At 41.9% G+C, this 20,965-nt stretch overlaps 1 protein-coding gene across 2 annotated transcripts in view; it reads right to left on the reverse strand.

The window, feature by feature from the left end:
* Nucleotides 1-3,169: 3,169 nt before the first annotated feature.
* Nucleotides 3,170-20,965, reverse strand: part of orc3 (origin recognition complex, subunit 3) — a 79,690-nt gene continuing 61,894 nt past the window's right edge. For both annotated transcript variants that reach the window (XM_080193369.1, XM_080193370.1), the window contains 3 exons: nt 20,599-20,715; nt 9,225-9,295; nt 3,170-4,898 (listed from right to left, as the gene is read on the reverse strand). In XM_080193369.1, the coding sequence (XP_080049495.1) occupies nt 4,793-4,898; nt 9,225-9,295; nt 20,599-20,715 (294 nt within the window). In that variant the 3' untranslated portion in view covers nt 3,170-4,792. The remainder of the gene's footprint in view (nt 4,899-9,224; nt 9,296-20,598; nt 20,716-20,965) is intronic.

The following is a 20,965-nucleotide window of genomic DNA, read 5'->3' on the forward strand; positions in this document are numbered from 1 at the left end:
TGGGGTTTGAAAACAATCCTTTAGTTTGCTTCAGCAACATGTCAGAGTATTCATGCTCTGATTTGCAGAAGCTTTGAAATGTATGATGAAAAATAAAATTCAAATAGTGGAAGAAGAGACACTAGTCATAGTGATTTGAAAAATTCACTCATGTCTCTATGCTTTATACTGATCACAGGGTTAGTAAAGTTACTGAAGAACACACCTAGGTCTGAGTCAGGTCCCAAAGCAGTGTGGGGGAAAAGAAACTTCATGTCAAATGCCATGTTATTGCACTATTATTCTGATGCTATTAGAAATGACAAATATACATTTAATGTTTCTTGCATTAAGAAAGCAAGTGACAGATTTTAAATAAAACAAACAGAACACGTTGGAAATACTCTGGCAGTATTTGTAGAGAAAGAGTTAGTTTTCAAATCATTACAGCATGAAACAACTTGTTGCCATTCCTGGCAGAATTAGTAAATCTTGTTGCCGATGATTAAATAAGTTGTAGGCTGTCTAATTTTTGGGAGGCTCATGATAAGCATAAGATTTGAACAAAAAATTTAGACGTTCGATTTTTTTTTTTTAGTCATGCTGCACAAAAGGAGACCACTTTGAAAGCGCTATCCAATTATTCACACTGTCCTGCTCTTATCAACCTCTTCCCACCACCCTTTCATTCTGGTATATGTAAATAATTTTAATACACATAATTGCAGTTCCAAATCTTCATTGCAGAAAGACTGCTGGAAACAACGTTTATATGTTTTCTCTTGTGTGGCGACTGCCGAGTTTTGAATTTTTTTGTTTTTCCCATTTTGATCCATACGTTCTATCCCTAATCATATATAATACAAGATTTCAGGAAATGGCAATGGGAATGAACAAAAATGCATGACGGTAATATATATATGCCACCCCTCCTGCAGTTTGTTCATGGCAATTGGTTGTGTAATAGCTATTATTCCAAGTAGCATCATTGACAATTATTTTACTGGACAGAAGGGGGTCCTGTTGAGAGGATCATAAGAAACGCAGCCCTTCTTGAGCTTGAGCAATGGAGAAGAGGGCCTCAGGGTTTGGGAGCATTTGGGTGATCCTGAGGTCTGCGAGTTATAGGATGACAGGTTTATAAGCACAGGTAATTTATGATAGGGAGAGCAATATCCTACATTCTTAGGAGGAAAAAGACTGACTCCTTTGGGAATCCTGGGTTCTGGCTTCCTGGGGAGGAGGGGACAGGGGAATGTCTTTGGGCTATTTGGCACCAGCCACATACTAACCATATTTTCAGCAGTCACGCTGCAGACCCTTTTTCAGGTTGCCACTTTTTATTGCTTTCTCTGTCATTGGCTGGTTTGTGTCTTTAAGTTACTTTGTCAACATACTCGGTCATTTATGTTGTTACTGATGCTTAAACAGAAAAAGTGCACCCTGAAAATGGGTAATTGAAGTTGCATCCCATAACTGTTTTACTTTTATAAGTAACAAAAGACAATAATGTGTTAATTCAGTGATTTTTCAGTGGTTGGCCAGTCAAAAGTCTTGACTGACCAATGGACAGAAACCATTGCATTTAAACCAAGTTGCCAGTGGATGTGTCAACCCAGGAATCATCTGCGATAGAGGGTTTTACTGATAGCTGTTATTCAGTCAAACCCTAAGAGGGAACAGATAATTCTTTATAGTGCCTTTCACAACCATTTTGATGCCAATATCTTCAAACTTGGGCTCTGTATTAGGAAAGAACTAGAATTCCTGAAGGTATGTGTAAGGGGTCCTTGCCCTCTGAACGCTTCTGCCTGATTCTTGTGATAACTGTGCAGCATTGGCTGAAACCAAGCCTTGTGACTGAAACTGATTTGTCAAAAGCAAAAAAATCCAAAAGGAATTTAAATTTGTGCCTCAAAGTCAAAAGGAGTTGGCAACGAGATCTCTTGCATTTTAATTTAATGTCTTGGCCCCTATCTTGGATACCTGATCAGACCCAACCTACATTGTCTGGGCCTACTGAGTACTAAAACAAGTTTGACTACTTTGGGTAACTCTTTTTAACCTTGTATGTAGCATGGCAAAAAAAAAGAAATTTGTACCATATATTGCAGACAAAAATGCTTCATTTTGTCGTTCTGGGAGCGATGGTGGTGTAAATGTGATGTCATGGGATTAGTAATCCACATGCTTAAACTCTGGGGATATAGTTCAAATCCCACATACACCATCAACATTCAGGCTTGGGCTGAAAAGTGGCTTGTTAAATTCAATTAACAAACTTAGCAACCAAACAGCCATCGTTGCTTTAAAAAAAACACAACTGGTTCACTAATGTCCTTTAAGGAAGGAAGTCTGTTGTTACCTGGCCTACATGTAACTCCAGACCCACAGCAACGTGGTTGACTCTTACTTGCCCCATGAAATAGCCAAACAATCCACTCAATTATATTACTGCTACAAAATCAAAAAGGAATGGAACTGGACAGATCATCCAGCATCAATCTAGGCACTGGAAACCATAACTGCAACCTCTGTCCTGTCAACTCTGTAAAGTCCTCCTCACTAACATCTGGGTGCTTGTGCCAAAGTTGGGAGAGCTGTCTCAACAGACTAATCAAGCAACAGCCTGACATCATCATATGGAATCATACTCTACAATGTCCCAGACACCACATCACGATTCATGTGCCCGTGGAACAGAGCTGCTGGGTGGCATGGTGATATACAGTCATGAGGGAGTTGCCCTGGAAGACCCCAACATTGACTCTGGAACCCATGAAGTTTCATGGCATCAGGTGAAACATGGGTAAGAAAACCTTCTGCTGATTAACCAGCAACCATACTCCATTATCTGCTGAATTAGTACTCCTGCATGTGGAACACCACTTGGAGGAAGCACTGAGGAAGGCACAGGATGTACCTTGGTTGGGATCTTCAATATTCATCACCAAGAGTGGCTCAATAACATCCCTACTACCTGAGTTTCCTAAATTCTAAAGGACATAGCTGCCAGACTGGGTCAGCCACAAGTGGGGAGGAAACCAACAAATTGGAATAACTTACTTGATCTCATCCTCACCAATCTCTCTGCTGCAGATGCATCTGCCCATGGCAGCATCGGTAGGAGTGACCACAGCATGGTCTCTATGGAAGCAAAGTCCCACCTTCACATTGAGGATACCCTCCATCGTGTTATGCAGCACAACTATGATAGTAAATGGTGCAGATTTTCAATAAGATCTAGCAGCTTAAAACTGGGCAACTATTCAACCCACAACCCGTAACCTCATGGTCCAACATATTCCCTCACTCTACCATTGCCATTAAGCACAAGGATCCATCCTCATTCAGTGAACAGTGCAGGAGGGCATACCAGGAACATCACCAGTGTCAACCTGGTGGAATTACAATACAGAACTACTTGTATGACAAACAGCGAAAACAACATATGATAGACAAGGTGAAGCAATATCTCAGGTAACGGACTAGATCTAAACTCTGCAATTCTGCCATATCCAGTCATGAATGGTGGTGAATAATTAAACAACTCACTGGAGATGGGGGCTCCATAAATATCCCCATCCTCACTGATGGGGGAGCCCAATATATCACTGCAAATCACACTCCGGACTTGTAGGTAGTGGACAGGTTTTCAGTCAGGTGAGTTACTCACCACACCATACCCAGCTTCTGATCTGCTCTTGTAATCAGTGTTTACATGGCTGGCCCAGTTCAGCGTCTGGGCATTGGTAACCCCCATAGGATACTGATAGCAGGGCATTCAGTGAAGGCAAAATCATTTCATTGGCAAGGAAAGAAGGTTGGATTCTCTCTTGTTGGAGACAGTCATTGCGTGGCTTGTGTGTGATACGAACATTACTTGCCCCTTTTCAGCCCAAGCCTGAATGTTGTCCACCTGAATGGTGAGGATGTATATGGGCATGGACTGTCGCAGTATCTGAGAAGTTACAAATAGTGCTGAACACTCTGCAATCATTAGCAAACAGCCCCACTTTTGATTCATGCATGCTAGTTATCCATACCTTATTAAATTAGGCACACTTGCATACCCCAATGTTCAGGATTAAGAATTCAGAATGTAAAAATCTTGATACCAGTTTGCAAAGCGTAGGTTTAACTTCTATGCTTTTAGGTTAAGTTTTCAACATAAAAGTTGCCAAGCAAAGCTGAGATGCATTTTTGCCTCAGCATCAGATACTCATTTTACTTTTTCTGTAACCTTTGAATAGTGAAATAGTTTCATGATTAAGAGGAATGAACTTCACGCACAATATTAATAATAATTTGGAACCCACAATGACTGAAAACTAGTCATAGAATTCCTTGTTGCTTGACAAAGGGCTTCCTTCTTTTCCTGCCTCTGGCATCACAAGCTCTAGAGCTGTGCAGGATCAACGATTCAGTCCATGATTCACTGGTTTCTCGTCTCGGCTGGGTGCTGCGGCAGAGGTGGAACGCAGAGAACGTCCTGAAACTAAATATCACGCAGTAAATCCACTAGATTATTGTCACAGACCTGCATCTGATCAAAGAGCATTTTGGTCTGCTAGGAATTTGACTGCACTTCCCTCATCATCTGCCAATGTGAAGATAGAAACAGTCAGTCCATGTCTTTATAAAGTCCAACAACACATCTAAAATAGGCACTTTATTAGTCACTGTAAATGTTCACTTTGTATTCTATTGCATGTGCCACCAATATGTTTATTCAGGATCATGTTCTCCAGTTCTGGCACAAAATGTCTAATGAAACAGACAGAATGTCATTTCAAGACTCTTGAGGCTGTGATCAAAAGCCACCCCACGTTAGCCTTGCTACGTGATCAGTCTTCTGTTTGGTTGGTTTAACAAAGCCCAAGAATTCCAGCTCAGAAACAGCTCGGATGAAACGAGCACTGTTAAAGTGAGTCAAGGAAAGCAGTGCATGCTTTTGACAGTTACTACACTGCATTTAACACATTTAGCAAATTATGATATTTTCCATCACAAAATATTGTGTTCGTTCTGTCAATTTTGTTGCATGCTTTATCGAATCAGACAATGCCACAGCAGGAGGCCATTTGGCCCATCATGCTTGCAATAACTCTTTGAAAGAACTATCCAATAAATCCCATTCCCTGCTTTTTCCAGTTAGTCTTGCAGATCTTTTCTTTAAGGGACGTATTCAATTCCTGTTTGAAAACTCCCATTGAATCACTTTTTAGGGAATGCATGCCACATCATAACAATTAAAAACAGTTCCTCTGTTTTAGAAGGCAGTTGTTGGGGGAGTATTGCTGCCTGGGAAAATTGCATGTTTCTTGGACTTTGTGCCGTATCAGAGATCTGAATTGTTCAAATCATAGAATTCATGCAGTGCAGAAAAAGGTCATTCAGCCTATCAAACCTGCACCAACAACAATTCCCCTCAGGCCCTACCCCTGTAACCTCACTGTATTTACCATGCTAAGCCCACGATCTAAGGGGCAATTTAGCACGGCCGATCCACTTAACCTGCACATCTCTGTACCAATGATCATTGAAACCATATAACTCTATTCTACTCATTAATAAATTGCTGATGATTTGCTACAAACATTAACAACAGAATATTATTTTTAAATATGAAAGCATAAATCATGATTATTTCTGTAATGGGATCTTAAAAATTAAAGTATTAAAAATAAACCTGCAAATTATTTCCCTCAATCTCCAGTTAAAAATAAAAACTCCTTGGGCAGCTCTGAATAAAATGCACCATGTGGTGTGTACTGAGCTATATCATCCAAGGTGATAAGTTCAGTTCCTGATCAGTGCATTATGCCTCATTGCACTGAGGCAGTGGAGTGGTTCTACAATTGACCTCAAGAGTTCCTGAATAAAAGAGCATGTGACAGAAAAGTCCCACTCAATTCTTTTCACCCCAAAAATAAAGAACAGGAAGTGCACATTTGAATGGGCACGATCAGACAGGACTGTGAATAGTTCCTGTATTATTGCGAGAAATCATTGAAAAAAAATCAGACATGTCTGAACTTTTCATCTTGCACACATCAGGACACTCCACAAAAATACCAATATAAGGAGGAAACAACAATTTATATTGCATGAGAAGAGAGAGTTGCAAGTGGGCTCTTATTCGGAAAGGTGTTGCCATGAAGAATGTTGATGGTGACTGACAGATTTTTAAAAATTCATTTTACGGGATGTGGATATTGCTGGCTAGGCCAGCATTTATAACCCATCTGAGTTGCCCTTGAGAAGGTGGAGGGAAGTTACTGCCTACAACCAATGCAGTCCCTGAGGTCTAGGTACACCCAGTGCTGTTAGGAACGCATTCCTTGATTTTGACCCAGCAACAGTGAAGAAACAACGATATATTTCCAAGTCAGGATGGTGAGTAGCATAGAGGGAAACCTCCAGGCAGTGGTGTTCCCAGGTGTCTGCTGCTCTTGTCCTTCTAGATGGCGGTGGTCATGGGTTTGAAAGGTGTTGCCTAAGGAACCTTGGTGTGCACCTTATATATAGTACACACAGCTGCCACTGTTTGTCAGTGGCAGAGGGATAGAATGTTTGTGGAAGGGGTAGCAATCAAGCGGGTTGTTTTGTCCTGGAGGACATTAAGCTTCTCAAGTATAGTTGACTCATCCAAGCAAGTGGAAAGTATTCCACTGTACTCCTGACTTGTGCCCTGTAGATGATGTACAGGCTTTGGGGCCCTCAACAAATACCTTCTATAACAGAGGAACTGTTTTTAATTGTTATCATAGAAATCATAGAAACCCTATAGCGCAGAAAGAGGCCATCTGGCCCATTGAGTCTGCACTAACCACAATCCCACCCAGGCCCTACCCCCATATCCCTACACATTTACCCCCAAGTCCCTGTAATCTACGCATCTCAGGACACTAAGGGACAATTTTAGCATGGCCAATCAGCCTAACCAGCACATCTTTGGACTGTGGGAGGAAACCCATGCTGACACGAGGAGAATGTGCAAACTCCACACAGACAGTGACCCAAGGCAGGAATCAAACCCAGGTCCCCGGAGCTGTGGAGCAGCAGTGCTAACCACTGTGTTACCGTGCCGCCATGGGTCATGATCTGGAATGAATTCCCTAAAGTGTGATTCAGTGGCAGTTTTCAAACAGGAATTGAATATGAGGGGAGGTTAGTCACTCGACGCAGTTTTCCTAGCCTTTGACTTGTTCTGATAGCCACAGTATTTTATATGACTAGTCCAACTCAGTTTCTAGTTATTGGTTATCTCCAAAATGTTGATAGTAGGGGAATTCAGCTATGGCAATGCCATTGAATGTCAAGGGCAATGGTCAGATCCTCTATTGTTGGAGATGGTCATTGCCTGACACTTACGTGGTGCAAATGTTGCTTGCCACCCCAAGCCTGGATATTGTCCAGATCTTGCTACATTTGGACATGGACTGCTTCAGTATCTGAGGAGCTGTGTTGTTCTTTGTTCTTTGTTCTTTGAGGAGTCGCGAGTGGTACTGAACATTGTGCAATCATCACTGAACATTTCCACTTCTGATCTCATGATAGAGGAAAGGTCGCTGATGAAGCAGCTGAAGATGGTTGGGCCTACGACACTACCCAAGAAACGCCTGCAGTGATGTCCTGAAAACTGGGACAATCAACCTCCAACCACCACAACTATCTTCCTTTGAGCCAAGTCTGACTCCAACTAGTGGAGTGTTGCCCCCCCACCCCACCGATTCTCATTGATTCTAGTTTTGCTAAGGCTCTTTGATGCTACACTCCGACAGTGGCCCAAGCTGGGAATTGAACCCGAGTCCCTGGCGCTGTAAGGCAGCAGTGCAAGCCACTGTGCTACGGTGCCGCCCATATCTGTTTCTCCAAGTTTGGCTTTTTTCCTCCTCCCATGTGTCTCAGTCGATTTCCCTGTTCTCTTTAAAAACGTGTTGGAATTAATCAATTCCAACTCAATTAATCAATCCCACTCCTGACACCAATTTTTGGGCAGCATGGTGGCAGAGTGGCTAGCTTTGTCTCAGCCCCAGGGGCCTGGGTTCAATTCCAGCATTGGGTCACTGTCTGTGTAGAGTTTACAGATTCTCCCCATGTCTGTGTGAGTTTCCTCCGGGTGCTCCGCTTTCCTCCCACATGATGTGTGGGTTAGGTTGATTAGCCGTGCTAAATTAACCCTAGTGTCAGAGGGATTAGCAGGGTAAATAGGGCCTGGGTAGGATTGTGGTTGGTATGGAGTCAATAGGCCTCCTTCTGTACTGTGGGATTCTATGATTCTGTGAATAGGAGGTTTACAATGACAAGGAGGTGATTCAAACTCATCCATAAAATTGAAAGTTGAAAGAATAGTCATTTTGTTTTTTAAAAGCTAGTCACTTGGTAAAAATAATTTTAAAAAATGAAGTTTTAACACTGGGGGCAAGTCATTTATTTGAACTTGTTTTTGAGATTCTAGTTCACTTTTTAGTTTCAGTCTAAAGATTTAAAGCACGCCACATTTTAAAAACAATCTCCAGCAAAACCTTCCCCCCAAACAAAGTCATGACTGATGGTCCCTTTCAAAGTGGGTTGTCACTGGGCCTTTTAGACAGCCAGTTAAGTCATCACACACAGGAATTGACACAGGGAAATATTCTTGAACTATTTTCATCAATCCCAAACTCTGGGGAGGAAGGGTGGGATGGGGCTTCAATGGAGTATTTAAAAAGCAAAATAATTTCACTCTGGGGCCTTCTGCTTTCACTGCTAAACAACACTCAAGCACCCAATCAAACTTTTCTCCTCCTACTCCAAGCCTGAGACAAAACATCTGTTCAAGCGTCTCACGGTTAAGGCAGAGCTCACCGGCTTTGTGTTACTGAGTGTATGGTCATTTGAAGAAGTATTTAGCACAGCATATTTCAATGTACTTAACTCCTCCCATGTACGTCCACTTCATTTCAACCAAGCATTCAGGTTGGTCAGGCTTCCCCAATCAGATGGAAATGAAACACTTGTCCAGCTACAACAGCTTACCATCTTTCAATCAAATACTCATGCGGGGAGGAGGAGGAGGACGGAGCAGAATGTCATGATCTCATGTAACTCCCAATCTCACAACTAACGTTTTAAAATTGTGACGTACCCTCCCACTACATTTGGCTAACATTCTATCCCGTCAATAGCCATGACAACTGATAATTATTTCCTGGGTTCCTAATAGAATCGATTGGCACGTAAATGTGCAGAAAGGATACTGTAGAACTTCATCCACCTTTCCAGTGGCTGGCTCCTTCCCTTCAGCAGCATTAACCACTGTAACAAATGCCTAGAAATAAAAAAAAATCTAGTTTGAGTAACAATAAAAGCAGCAGCACAGGATATTCACAAAACTCAAAGGGGATCCTATAATAGGGGGTCACAATTTTTTTGCGCAGTCTATCCACACAGCCATTATCAGTAAAAGCCTCAATATTATAAAATCAAAAGCAACTCCTGCAGAAAAAAAATGCAAACTAATGTGCAAGGTAAATTTAGCATGCGAGATATAAACTGGAATGCTAGTGGTTAAAGCGTTATCAACGCAGCATGTCAATCACAGACTAACTGTAAGGAATTCACCCACTAAGGGTGAGAACCTCTCTCCTGGTTTGCAATTAACATTCGCTCCATCCTGAGACGCAACACGCCTTGATGTCAAGATTTTCAACTGGATACAAGATGCGGTAATGAATACAAAGACAATTCTAAGCTATATACAAGCACAATAAAATGAGTTTAAAAATAATAAAAACAGGACAGCTTTGCACTACCCCATTTGAAAGCTCTCCCACACTGCATCATGGTGGCAGAATTACACGCATAGGCACATTTCCCCACATGGTAAATATCACATCTTTCGGTCATCAAATGTTCCCCAAAGCTAACTCGCCCACAATCCAGCATGCACCAGTAGAGATGCAATGTCATAGCTCACATGGATTGTAATACCTGCAAAATGATACATTTTCAGCAGCCAGTATAACGTGGGCATTCTTTGTCACAAATCCTGGGTTGCAATATAATTTACCCAAAAATCAGGCAGAATAAAAGTTGCATTCCAATTCAATATTCCCATTTACCTGAACTGCAGACCACAGAAATGCACTGTTCAACCAATAAATGGCATTTACAGAAGATAGATGGGTGAACAGTGGCACAGAGGAACAGTGTAATATTTACACTCCTTCAGACATAAAACAGGCCAGATTTATTTTCTCTGTCTAATGCCATTTCAGAAAACCAATTTCCGTAAGCTGAAACTCAATCTAGCACAGCTCCCTGGATAAGATGTCTGGACTTATATAACACAGATAGCCCTTTGGCTACTGTCAGCAAATTTTGCATTCACTACCAACAGAAACATATAAGAAACAACCTCTGCCCATTAAGTTGTCAATCATAGAGCAGAGCAGCCAGCTAAACTATTGGGAAAGAGGGAAAACTCTCCTTCGGTAGGAGTTAACACTTTATACAAAGGACACTGGTTGTGGTGATTGGGGGTCAATCATCTCAACTCCAGGACATCACGGCACCCTCAGGGTAGTGTCCTAGGCCCAACTGTTACTAGTTGCTTCATCAATGACCTTCCTCGATCATAAGGTTAGAGCGGGGACATTTGCTGATGATCGCATGATGTTCAGCACCATGCTCAACTCCTCCCTAAAGAACATTAGTGAACCAGATGGGTTTTCCTGACAATCGACAATGGTTTCATGGTCATCAGTAGATTCTCAGTTCCAGATTTTTGTTTGTTGGATTCAAATCCCACCATCTGCCATGGTGGGATTCAAACCTGGGTTCCCAGGACATTGGCTGAGTTTCTGGCTTAATAGTCTAGCAATAATACCACTAGGCCATCGCCTCCCCACTATAGAAAACACAAAAACTCAGACCGAAAGAGAAGTCTCGCATTAACAACACAGTTTATAAACAATTAACTACTTCTGCATGGTTGTCACTGCCATAGCATAAAAAAAAAGACATTCCCAAATTCACACACAATAAGCACCCACAAACAGATATATGACTGCTGCCTTGGAAAAAGCAGCCAGCGTAATCAAGGACCCACACACCCTGGACATACTCTCTTCCACCTTCATCCATTAGGGAAAAGATATAAAAGTCTGAGGTCACATACCAACCGATTCAAGAACAGCTTCTTCCCTGCTGCCATCAGACTTTTGAATGGACCTACCATATATCAAGTTGATCTTTCTCTACACCCTAGCTATGACTGTAACACTATATTCTGCACTCTTTCCTTTCCTTCTCCCCAATGTACTCTATGAACAGCATGTTTTGTCTGTATAGCGCACAAAAAAACAACTTTTCACCGTATCCCAATACATATATGACAATAATAAATCAAATCAAATCAGATAATGAAGCAGTCCATGAGCTCACATGCAGGAAGTCCTAGATCAGTCTCAGGTGACAAGTAATATTGGCATCACACAAGTACCAATGATCATGTCCAACAAGAGAGTTTAACCACATCTTCTTGATATTCAACAGTATTACCATTGCTGACTCTCCCACTATCAACATCATGGGGGGGGGGGGGGGTTACCACTGACCGGAAACAAAACTGAATCTGTTATGTAAATACTGTGGATACAAGAGCTGGCCAGATTCTGTGAATTCTGCAGTGAGTAACTCACCTCCTGTCTTTCCAAAGCCTGTCCACCAGCTACAGGCACATGTCAGAAGTGTGATGAAATGCTCTCCACTTGCCTGGATGAGTGCAGCTCCAGCAACACTCAACAAGCTCAACAACCATCCAGGACAAATCAGCCCGCTTGTTCAGTATCTCAACCACCTTAAACATCTTTTCTCTCTTATCACTGCTGCACCACGGCCACTGTGTCTACCACCTACAAGATGCACTCCAGCTACTCATCAAGGCTTCTTGAACAGCACTTTGCAAATCCACAACATCTACGCCTAAAATGACAGGCGGGAAGCAGGCACATGGGAACACCACCAGCTGAAGGTTCCCCTCCAGCCCGGCTTAAGAACATAAGAAATAGGAGCAGGAGTAGGCCATCTAGCCCCTTGAGCCTGCCCTATCATTCAATAAGATCATGGCTGATCTGAAAGTGATTCAGTTCCACTTACCTGCCTGCTCCCCATAACGCTTAATTCCCTTATTGATCAGAAATCTACCTACCTGTGACTTAAAAATATTTAACGAGGTAGCTTCCACCATTTCAATGGGCAGAGAATTCCAGAGATTCATTACCCTTTGAGCAAAGAAGTTCCTCCTCAACTCTGATCTAAACTGACTCCCCCTTATTTTGAGGCTGTGTCCTCCAGTTCTTGTTTCGTTTCTAAGTGGAAAGAATCTCTCTGCCTCTACCCTATCTAGCCCCTTCATTATCTTATATGCCTCTATAAGATCACCCCTCAGCCTTCTAAACTCCAACGAGTACAGGCCCAGTCTACTCAATCTCTCCTCATAAGCTAACCCCCTCATCCCCAGTATCAGCCTGGTGAACCTTCTCTGTACTCCCTCCAAGGCCAATATATCCTTTCACAAACAAGGGGAGCAAAATTGCACACGCTGCAACAGGGTACTGGTGAGGCTGCAATTGGAGTACTGTGTACAATTTTGCTCCCTCCCTGCTTTTATATTCTATACCCCTCGCGATAAAGGCCAACATTCCATTTGCCTTCTTGATCACCTGCTGCACCTGCAGACTGAGTTTTTGTGATTCATGAACAAGGACCCCCAGGTCCCTCTGCACAGTAGCATGTTCTAATTTTTCACCATTTAAATAATAATCCCTCCTACTATTATTCCTTCCAAAGTGGATAACCTCACACTTGCCAACGTTATACTCCATCTGCCAGATCCTCGCCCACTCACTCAGCCTATCCAAATATCTCTGCAGACTTTCTGCATCCTCCACGCAATTCGCTTTCCCACTCATCTTTGTGTCATCAGCAAACTTTGTTACCCTACACTTGGTCCCCTCCTCCAGATCGTCTATGTATATGGTAAACAGTTGAGACCCAGCACCGATCCCTGTGGCACGCCACTAGTCACCAACTGCCAACCAGAAAAGCTTCCTGTTAGCCAATTCTCAATCCACGCTAACACTTTACCCCCAACTCCGTGTACCTTAATCTTCTGTAGCAACCTTTTGTGAGCCACTTTATCAAATGTCTTCTGGAAATCTAAAAACACCACATCCACCAGTTTCCCTCTGTCAACCGCACTTGTTACATCTTCATTAAAATCCAGTAAATTCATCAAACACAACTTTCCCTTCATGAATCCATGCTGTGTCTGCCTGATTGAACCATTCTTTTCTAGGTGTCCTGCTATTTCTTCTTTAATGATGGATTCCAGCATTTCCCCAACTATGGACGTTAAACTAACTGGCCTGTAGTTACCCGCCTTTTGTCTACTTTTGATTTTTATTTGGAACTGTATTTACTTGGAACTGTATCACCATTCCTGCATTGTTATTGGGTTAAAATTCTGTAACTCACTTCCTAACAGCACAATGGATGGACCCAAACCACATGGGACTGCAGCCATTCAAGACGGTAGCTCACAACCACAATCTCAAATGGCAATTAGGGATGGTCAATAAATGTTGGCTTTGCCAGCAATTGCGACATACCATGACTGAATAAAAAGAACAAATCCTTGCCCTTTGTTTAAACGACTGAGACCACCACCGATTAAAATCACTGCATCAGACTATGGCAACATCTCTGTAGCATGACCAAGGGGTGTCTTGCCAGTTTAGTAATTGTGTAGTACACGAGGCAAATGGGATAAAATGACATCTTAAATGGTAGGAAATCCTGAAGTAATTCTGAGCAACAAAATGCATAAAATTGTTGAGACTGTAAATGACCTCGTGGGATGATTAATCAATTCATACTTCATGTTGCTATTGCATGGGGTAAAACAAATATATACCTTGAGGAAAATCCATTCTTAAAGTTACAAAGCCAGTGCTCAGAGAGGACTTGGCAAACCCAAATCCATTTCTTGCTTGCTCCAAAAAGCAAATTCAAGATCCAATTCAAGGTCCCCACATGGGAGACAAACAAGATGTAAGTTGACAAGGTGAGGCATAGTGGACCTGGTCAGACACTTCATCTTGGTCAGAAGGCCGAGGAAAATCCAGCAGACAACAATCTGTCTCAATCAAATAGCTTTCAGTTGAAAAGAATGCTTAATGTTGTTTGTATTAATTCATGAATACAAATGTTTAGAAATGTAACAAATTCAACAGGCAAAAGAAAAATTGTCCATAAAGCGTTTGGAGAAACAAACACCCTGACCACGCTCAGGCTTTGTCGGCTGACTACTGCTGAAAATAAAAGCCTAGTGTGTCATGGGTAACATATTGGCTAACAGGAAACAGTAGGCATAAATCAGTCTTTTCCTGGTTGGCAAAATGTAACGAGTGGTATGCCACAGGGATCCGTGCTGGGGCCTCAACATTTTACAATTTATTCAAAAGACTTGAATAGTAGTATTTTGATAATTCTTCTATATTTTAGAATCTGTAATATCTAAGGATTTGTTCCTTAACCACTTTTAAAAGGGTCAGTTTAAATTTCTGTCACACAATTAACAATCGGGGTAACCGGGGAACAGGAAAGAAGCTGTTTATGAGAAATTATACTTGATGAATTTATGACTTGAAGGTGCCATGGTGCATGAATTCAAGAAGTTTGAAGAAATAGTTAACAACATTAAGTTCAACGGTGTGAGCTTAGGATGACACCTTATGTATTGCTTTAATTGATCTGTACGTGATGAAGAAACCAAAGGGATGGTTGCAAAGTTTGCCGAATACACAAACATGGGTAGGAAAGTAAATGATGAAAAGGAGTTCAGGAGGGTACAAAGGGACATAGATAGGTTAAGTGAGTGGGCAAAAATCTGGCAAATGCAGTATAATGTGGGAAAATGTGAAACGGTCCATTTTGGGATGGAAAAATAAAAAGGAAGAATATCACTCTAAGTGATGAGAGATTGCAGAGCTCAGATTCAGTGGGATATGGGTGTCCTGGTGCATCAATCAAAAAAGGCAGTATATGCCTTGGTTGGACAGGTTGTACCCACTAGAGTTTAGGAGAGTAAGAGGCGACTTGATTGAAACATGAGGGATCTTGACATGGTGGATGTTGAGAGGACATTCCTTTTGTGGGAAATTCTAAAACTAGGGGGTCACTGTTTAAAAATAAGGGGTTGCCCATTTAAGACAGAGATGAGGATCATCATTTTGAGGGTCATGAGACTATGGAACTCTCTTCCTCAAAAGAAAGAACATTTTTAAGGCAGGGATAAGATTCTCGATTAACAAGGGGTAAAAGATCATCTCAGGTAGGCAGGAACATTGGCCGAGGTTAAAATCAGATCAGCCATTATCTTACTAGAAGGCAGAGCAGGCTCAAAGGGCTGAGTGGCCTGCTCCTAATTCTATGTTAGGTGATGCCCATGGAAGAGAGAAAACTCATTCCCATTCCCCTAGCCATTCCACTTCTCTCATCACTGTTCCATCCTTCTCAAGCATTTGGATTCCAAGTTGAGATTAGATTCCATGCCCATAAGTGACATCTCATCAGTCAACGTCCTGAGGTGCGCTTCCAGAACGGGCCACTGGATAGCAATCAAGAGGAAATCCTCCTCTTCCCCTAATCCAGAGGAAACTACAGCACCATCGTTGTTGCCCTAGCTGAGATGACCTAAATCAGCAAAGAGCAGCTACTCTGTTTAATTCACTGAGTCATCAGGAAGTTATAAAAATATTTTTAATTAAATAGCTCATGTCTACATTCTGAAACTAAAGCCACATGACATCCAAGAGACAAAAATAATAGTGATCACGCAGACTTTAATAGGACAAGAATTTGAAGGGAATGCAGTCTGTGGTACAGGAGATTAGAGCTAAATGGTTACTCTTCATTGGAACACCATAAAATATCAGTGAATTTCATTCAAAAGCATCTTGCAATTTTTTTTGGACAAAAATGTAAAGTTTTTATTTTGGCCTGTAATGGTTGTACCATTGTCATTAAATTATGATTTTAGCATAGATGGTACAAATCTAACAAGGGAAATCACAGATGTCAGGAATTGTCACTAGCTTGGTCTGCAACAACTAGGTTAATGAAGTTTAATATAGCTTGTGGACCGTGATCGATAATTCAATTAATCAGAGAACTCAAGTGTTAAGTTTACACTATCTTAAAATTTCTGCTCCTCTCTTTTCCTAATTCTAGTTGCCAGATGGAATTGAGTTTCCTCTCGGAAGAAACTAATTGGATCGGCTCCACTGCAGATGTTTTTACTGTTTTCTAGGTTAGTAAAAGTCTGAACTTATACTGTAGCTCCAAACAACTGGACTGCTCCTTGGGTCTACAGATCAGTACAAAGCCCAACAGAAATACAAAAAAAACTGCACTCTTGTTTCCACAGCTGAGATGGACAGCTCTTAAAGAAGATCGTGACAGCTGGTCAAGTGATCCCAGTTCTCAGGATGGAAGTAGCAATTTATTGCCATGACAATAACAATCATAAAACCTTACATAAACCTCTCCAGTTCGATGAGCATTAACCGCAGGTCAAAAAGGGTCTGTTTTTGTTAATGCAGATACAGCTGTACCTGCTTAACCTCCTGCTTTCCAAGCAAAATTTTGCTCAATTTGCATAACTTATTAGAAAATCTCCTTTAAAAATAAAACCAATTAAAAGGTGTACAATTTAATTTGTTTTTTCCTGATAAAAATGGGAAGGTTAAGTGCAAAAACATGTTGCCTGATAACATCTGGTCAGAGCTACTATATTAAAACGCAAGCATGTGAAAGTCCTGTGGCATGACATAGAAACATAGAAAATAGGAGCAGGAGGAGGCCATTTGGCCCTTCAAGCCTGCTTTGCCATTCATTACGATCATGGCTGATTGTCCAACTCAACAGCCTAATCCTGCTTTCTCCCCATAACCTTTGATCCCATTCACCCCAAGTGTTACATCCAGTCGCCTCTCAAATACATTCAATGTTATGGCATCAACTACTTCCTGTGGGAAGGAACTCCACAGGCTCACCACATTTTGGGTGAAGAAATGTCTCCTCACCTCCGTCCTAAATGGTCTATCCTGAACCCCAGATTGTGACCTCTGGTTCTGGACACTTCTACCATCAGGAACCTTTTCCGTATTTATCCTGTCTATTCCTGTTAGAATTTGTTTGGTAGAAGCTGGTTGTAAAATAGATGTGAAGCATTCATTATGGTGTCTGTCTTGGACCTGGAGAGGGTGTGGAAGCCAAACAGAAGTGCCTAGACTCAGGGCATGCCAGAACAATTCCCTTTTCCCCTCCCAATCTTTTTGCCTTGCCCTTTCTCTGCAAACCTGTTTGGACTAATCTTCCGAAATTATTTATGGTCCTCTGACATAGCATTAGCAGAATAGAGGAAAGGGCGAGGTACAACTTTCACACGAGGTGGTACTGATTTAATATCCTGTACAGGAGATGCTCTCAAACTAGTTCACATCATGCTCAGCTCCAAGCTGCTCATAGTTCTGGTTCAAATATGTTGGACAGTAATCAGGAGTGTGGACCCCCTGATAGTTCCCTGCACCCCTCCACCATCTTTCCACCTTGGAGCACAAAAGCCTAAAGTAGATTTCCCATTGTTTAAAGCTGAAATTTCTAACTCGTTACAGCTCTTTTTAACAGGCCTGTGGGTGTACCTACACCTCAAGGACTGCAGTGGTTCAAGAATTCAGTTTATTGCCACCTTCTCAAAGGCAGTTAGGGATGGGTAATAAATGTTGCGCTAGCCAGCGACACCCATATCCTGTATAAATTAATTTTTACGAAAATTAATAGGGGGGCAAGCAGGCACATAATGTGAACACGGCAGCGGCTGTGTTTTTGCAAGCTCTGGCACTGCTCATCTTTTAATCCTTTTTCTTATCCTGATGCATGACCTGTAATTAATTGATCCTGATATAAATAATCTGCAATGCTTTTGGAAAATCCTAGTTAATATTTTTGACTGTGGGAGCCAAATTAAACTGAAGAAATCTTTGCTTGTGAGACGGGGTCAGGGCTGACTCTGGTGGGGCCCAGTTCACAGTGGCGGTGTTGCTGCTGCACAGGCCCATTGCTCAGGGGATGCACTTGGCGCCAAAATAAAGATGGCTTTTATGAGTAAAAACATGGAAGACATATTCTGCTCCCGGTACAGGTTATGAGTGCTCACCACGACGATTTGCAAGATACCCTGCAGAGAATGAACGGTACGGTGATGATAATCCTTTCAGTCGAGGGGGAAGCTTCCTCACTCAGTGAAGGTTCACGTTGGAAATCCTGCTGCATGGCATACTGAACATCCTATTTAACTCAAGGAGACATGGCTGGGTGAGAATTTTCTGTAAGCTAAGACGCCCCCTCCCCCCCAAAAGGAAGAGGAAGAGATGCAGTGAGATCCAGGCTGGATTTAAGAGCTGGCTGCCATGCTTTCACAATCCCAAATTGAGACTAGACATCTAGAGTTTGATGTAGCATATTTCATCCGGTTTTCAAGGCCTGGGGTCGGCTGGAGACCCCAACCATCTTGCATTGTCTTGACTCAATGCTTGAGAGGAGTTGGAGATGGCTGATCATGGCAGATGTTACCCACCCACTGGGACTTGAGGTCCTACTCATCTGGACTTGAGATGACGGCATGATGGGGGTGTGGAGATTTCAGTGAAATTCTGGATGATTCCTGGTTGTTCCTCACTGATCCAGTCACGTCTTTGGCCTTTTCCAATTCTGTGGATGCCTCATAATCCTGCAGTTTGTTATTAACCCGAACTTTGTTCCCTTGTGATTTTACTCCTGATTATGTGATTGTGTCTTTAATCCCGATAAGGGCATGTTTTGAGCACAGAGGCTTGGGATTTCTTTTCTTTTTCATTACTTGTTATCCAGTAAATTCGGGATCACTATCTTTTATATCCTTGATGGTGGTTCTTCCACCAGTGCTCCAGCGATGGTGGGGTAGAAGCTCTAGGTTCAATAACCAGGGCCCTCTTTTCTCTTTTTGCCTGTTGGGGAAGTTCTGAGTGAGTTATATGTCTTAAAGATTGCACGATACTTTTTTTTGTATGTGCTGAAATCCTTGCATTAAGCACATAAGGAGTACAACCTTTTGCAGTATCTTTTGCTTCAGTTGTAGAAAAGATGAGTAGCACCACAGCAGGATGGTGGGTGGACAGATAGATGTAGAGGTGGTTGGTATGGCTGAAAGTCCTTACATTAGGCAAGGAAAGCACTCCCACCCCCCAATCAGAACTATTGGTGTGATATTTTTCTTTGGTTTTTGTTAGCAATTTAGGGTTTAGGACAAGAGTAAATATCTTGGCGTGGATAGGACTTCTTTTCCTTGCCATTGGTGCAAATGTGGTGGTGCACGCCCGAGTACTGTTGATAAGTCTTTGAGTTTCGAGTATCTTTGGACTGGTTTTCTGAGGTTACTTGACTGAGAAAGCAGAATTGAGAGCTACCAGGTTACTTATTTGGGAGGGGTGCTTTCTTGGCATGGAGGATCTCCTCTGTGTAGAGGGAGAGCTGCTTTTCGGAGTATCCCCCACCTAGATGGTGCCTCCCAATGTGCCTCATCTTGAGAGACTTTATTGTTCCATGATAGAGTGTGGAACACAATGCCACGTTTTCATGGCCTTATCCTGTTGTCTTGATTCCCGGCTGCTCACTTTCTGTTCAAGCCTTTCAATAACCATGAGAAAGGAGGTGCTGAGCACAGTGGCAGGGATTTTGATGCCTGATTCCTTGAATTATTTGCATAGATCTTTGCCATTCTTCTCCATGGATGTCTGTGAAATGATGATTGCTCTGTGTTGTGTGGAATCCTGGGGATTTGTTGATTATAAAGTTGGAAATTCCCAATAAAAACATTATTTAAAAAAAAAGGAACCTGAAAGTTTATTGTCTTGTATGGCTCAGTGCTACATATAAGGAACTAATCATTACTTTTAAGAAAGTAAAGTTATATTCCCTGAAAGGAAGAGGCAACATTAAAATTCAATAGTGAAATCAATAGCAATTAAGGAAAAAATTATTTACGCTGGTATGTTAAGATAAACATGACTACTAACATAATACGTCAGCTCTTAATATACAAGGTTCGTGCAAAGTATGTAAAGTGCAACTTTGGAAGTGGAAAAATAGCAACGTTTCATTGGATACAGTTTATATACAACAAGTGAGATAACTCTGATGTAAATCAGATATAAGTCATTTCCTATAATTCTGGTTATTTCTTACCTTACACCTGAACTGGGTCTCTAGTCCTGCAGCCATTGGCAGCTTGTGCGGCCAAGCACTCCAGGAAACTCTTTCCATTTGATCCGACTAGATGTGCTAACAAGCCATGTTGAGGTTTTGTGGGCCCAGAAATTAGGACTGAACTATTAGTATTCATGTTTCACCAATGAAGACAGCCCAAATCGGAACACCAAGATCAATTAGTACATTAACCTGGCTTGAAAGAGATGCAATTTCATGGTCTGAACCTAAAGAGTACAAATGTTAAACAATATAACTCACCTGCAACCAGTCGTACAGGTTAATCAACCGTCCACACTCCAGGTGAAGTTTGTAGACTATACAAATATCAGGCGCTGTATTGGTAATGGTCCCTCCCTCACTCCTCAAGGCTTCATTCTGCTCCATTGCAAAAAGGTAAAATAAGGTTAATTTTTTTTGTAATAAAGGTGATATGTGTGAAATGGAGAGAACAGGTTTAGGCCATTAGGATTAAATAAGCGACAGAAAGGTTTGGATTTTCCGCTGCTAACTGACCCCATGTTATGTGGAGGGGTCTGTTGCTGCCTGCTGACCTACCCTGAACTATATGACCCACCCTAAACCTTATCATGAATGCCACTGGCTGCCCTTTCATACTGCATGTAAA

The sequence above is a fragment of the Carcharhinus amblyrhynchos genome, chromosome 7, assembly GCF_965287045.1.
Source record: "Carcharhinus amblyrhynchos chromosome 7, sCarAmb.v2.hapA, whole genome shotgun sequence".
NCBI classification, from domain to species: domain Eukaryota; kingdom Metazoa; phylum Chordata; class Chondrichthyes; order Carcharhiniformes; family Carcharhinidae; genus Carcharhinus; species Carcharhinus amblyrhynchos.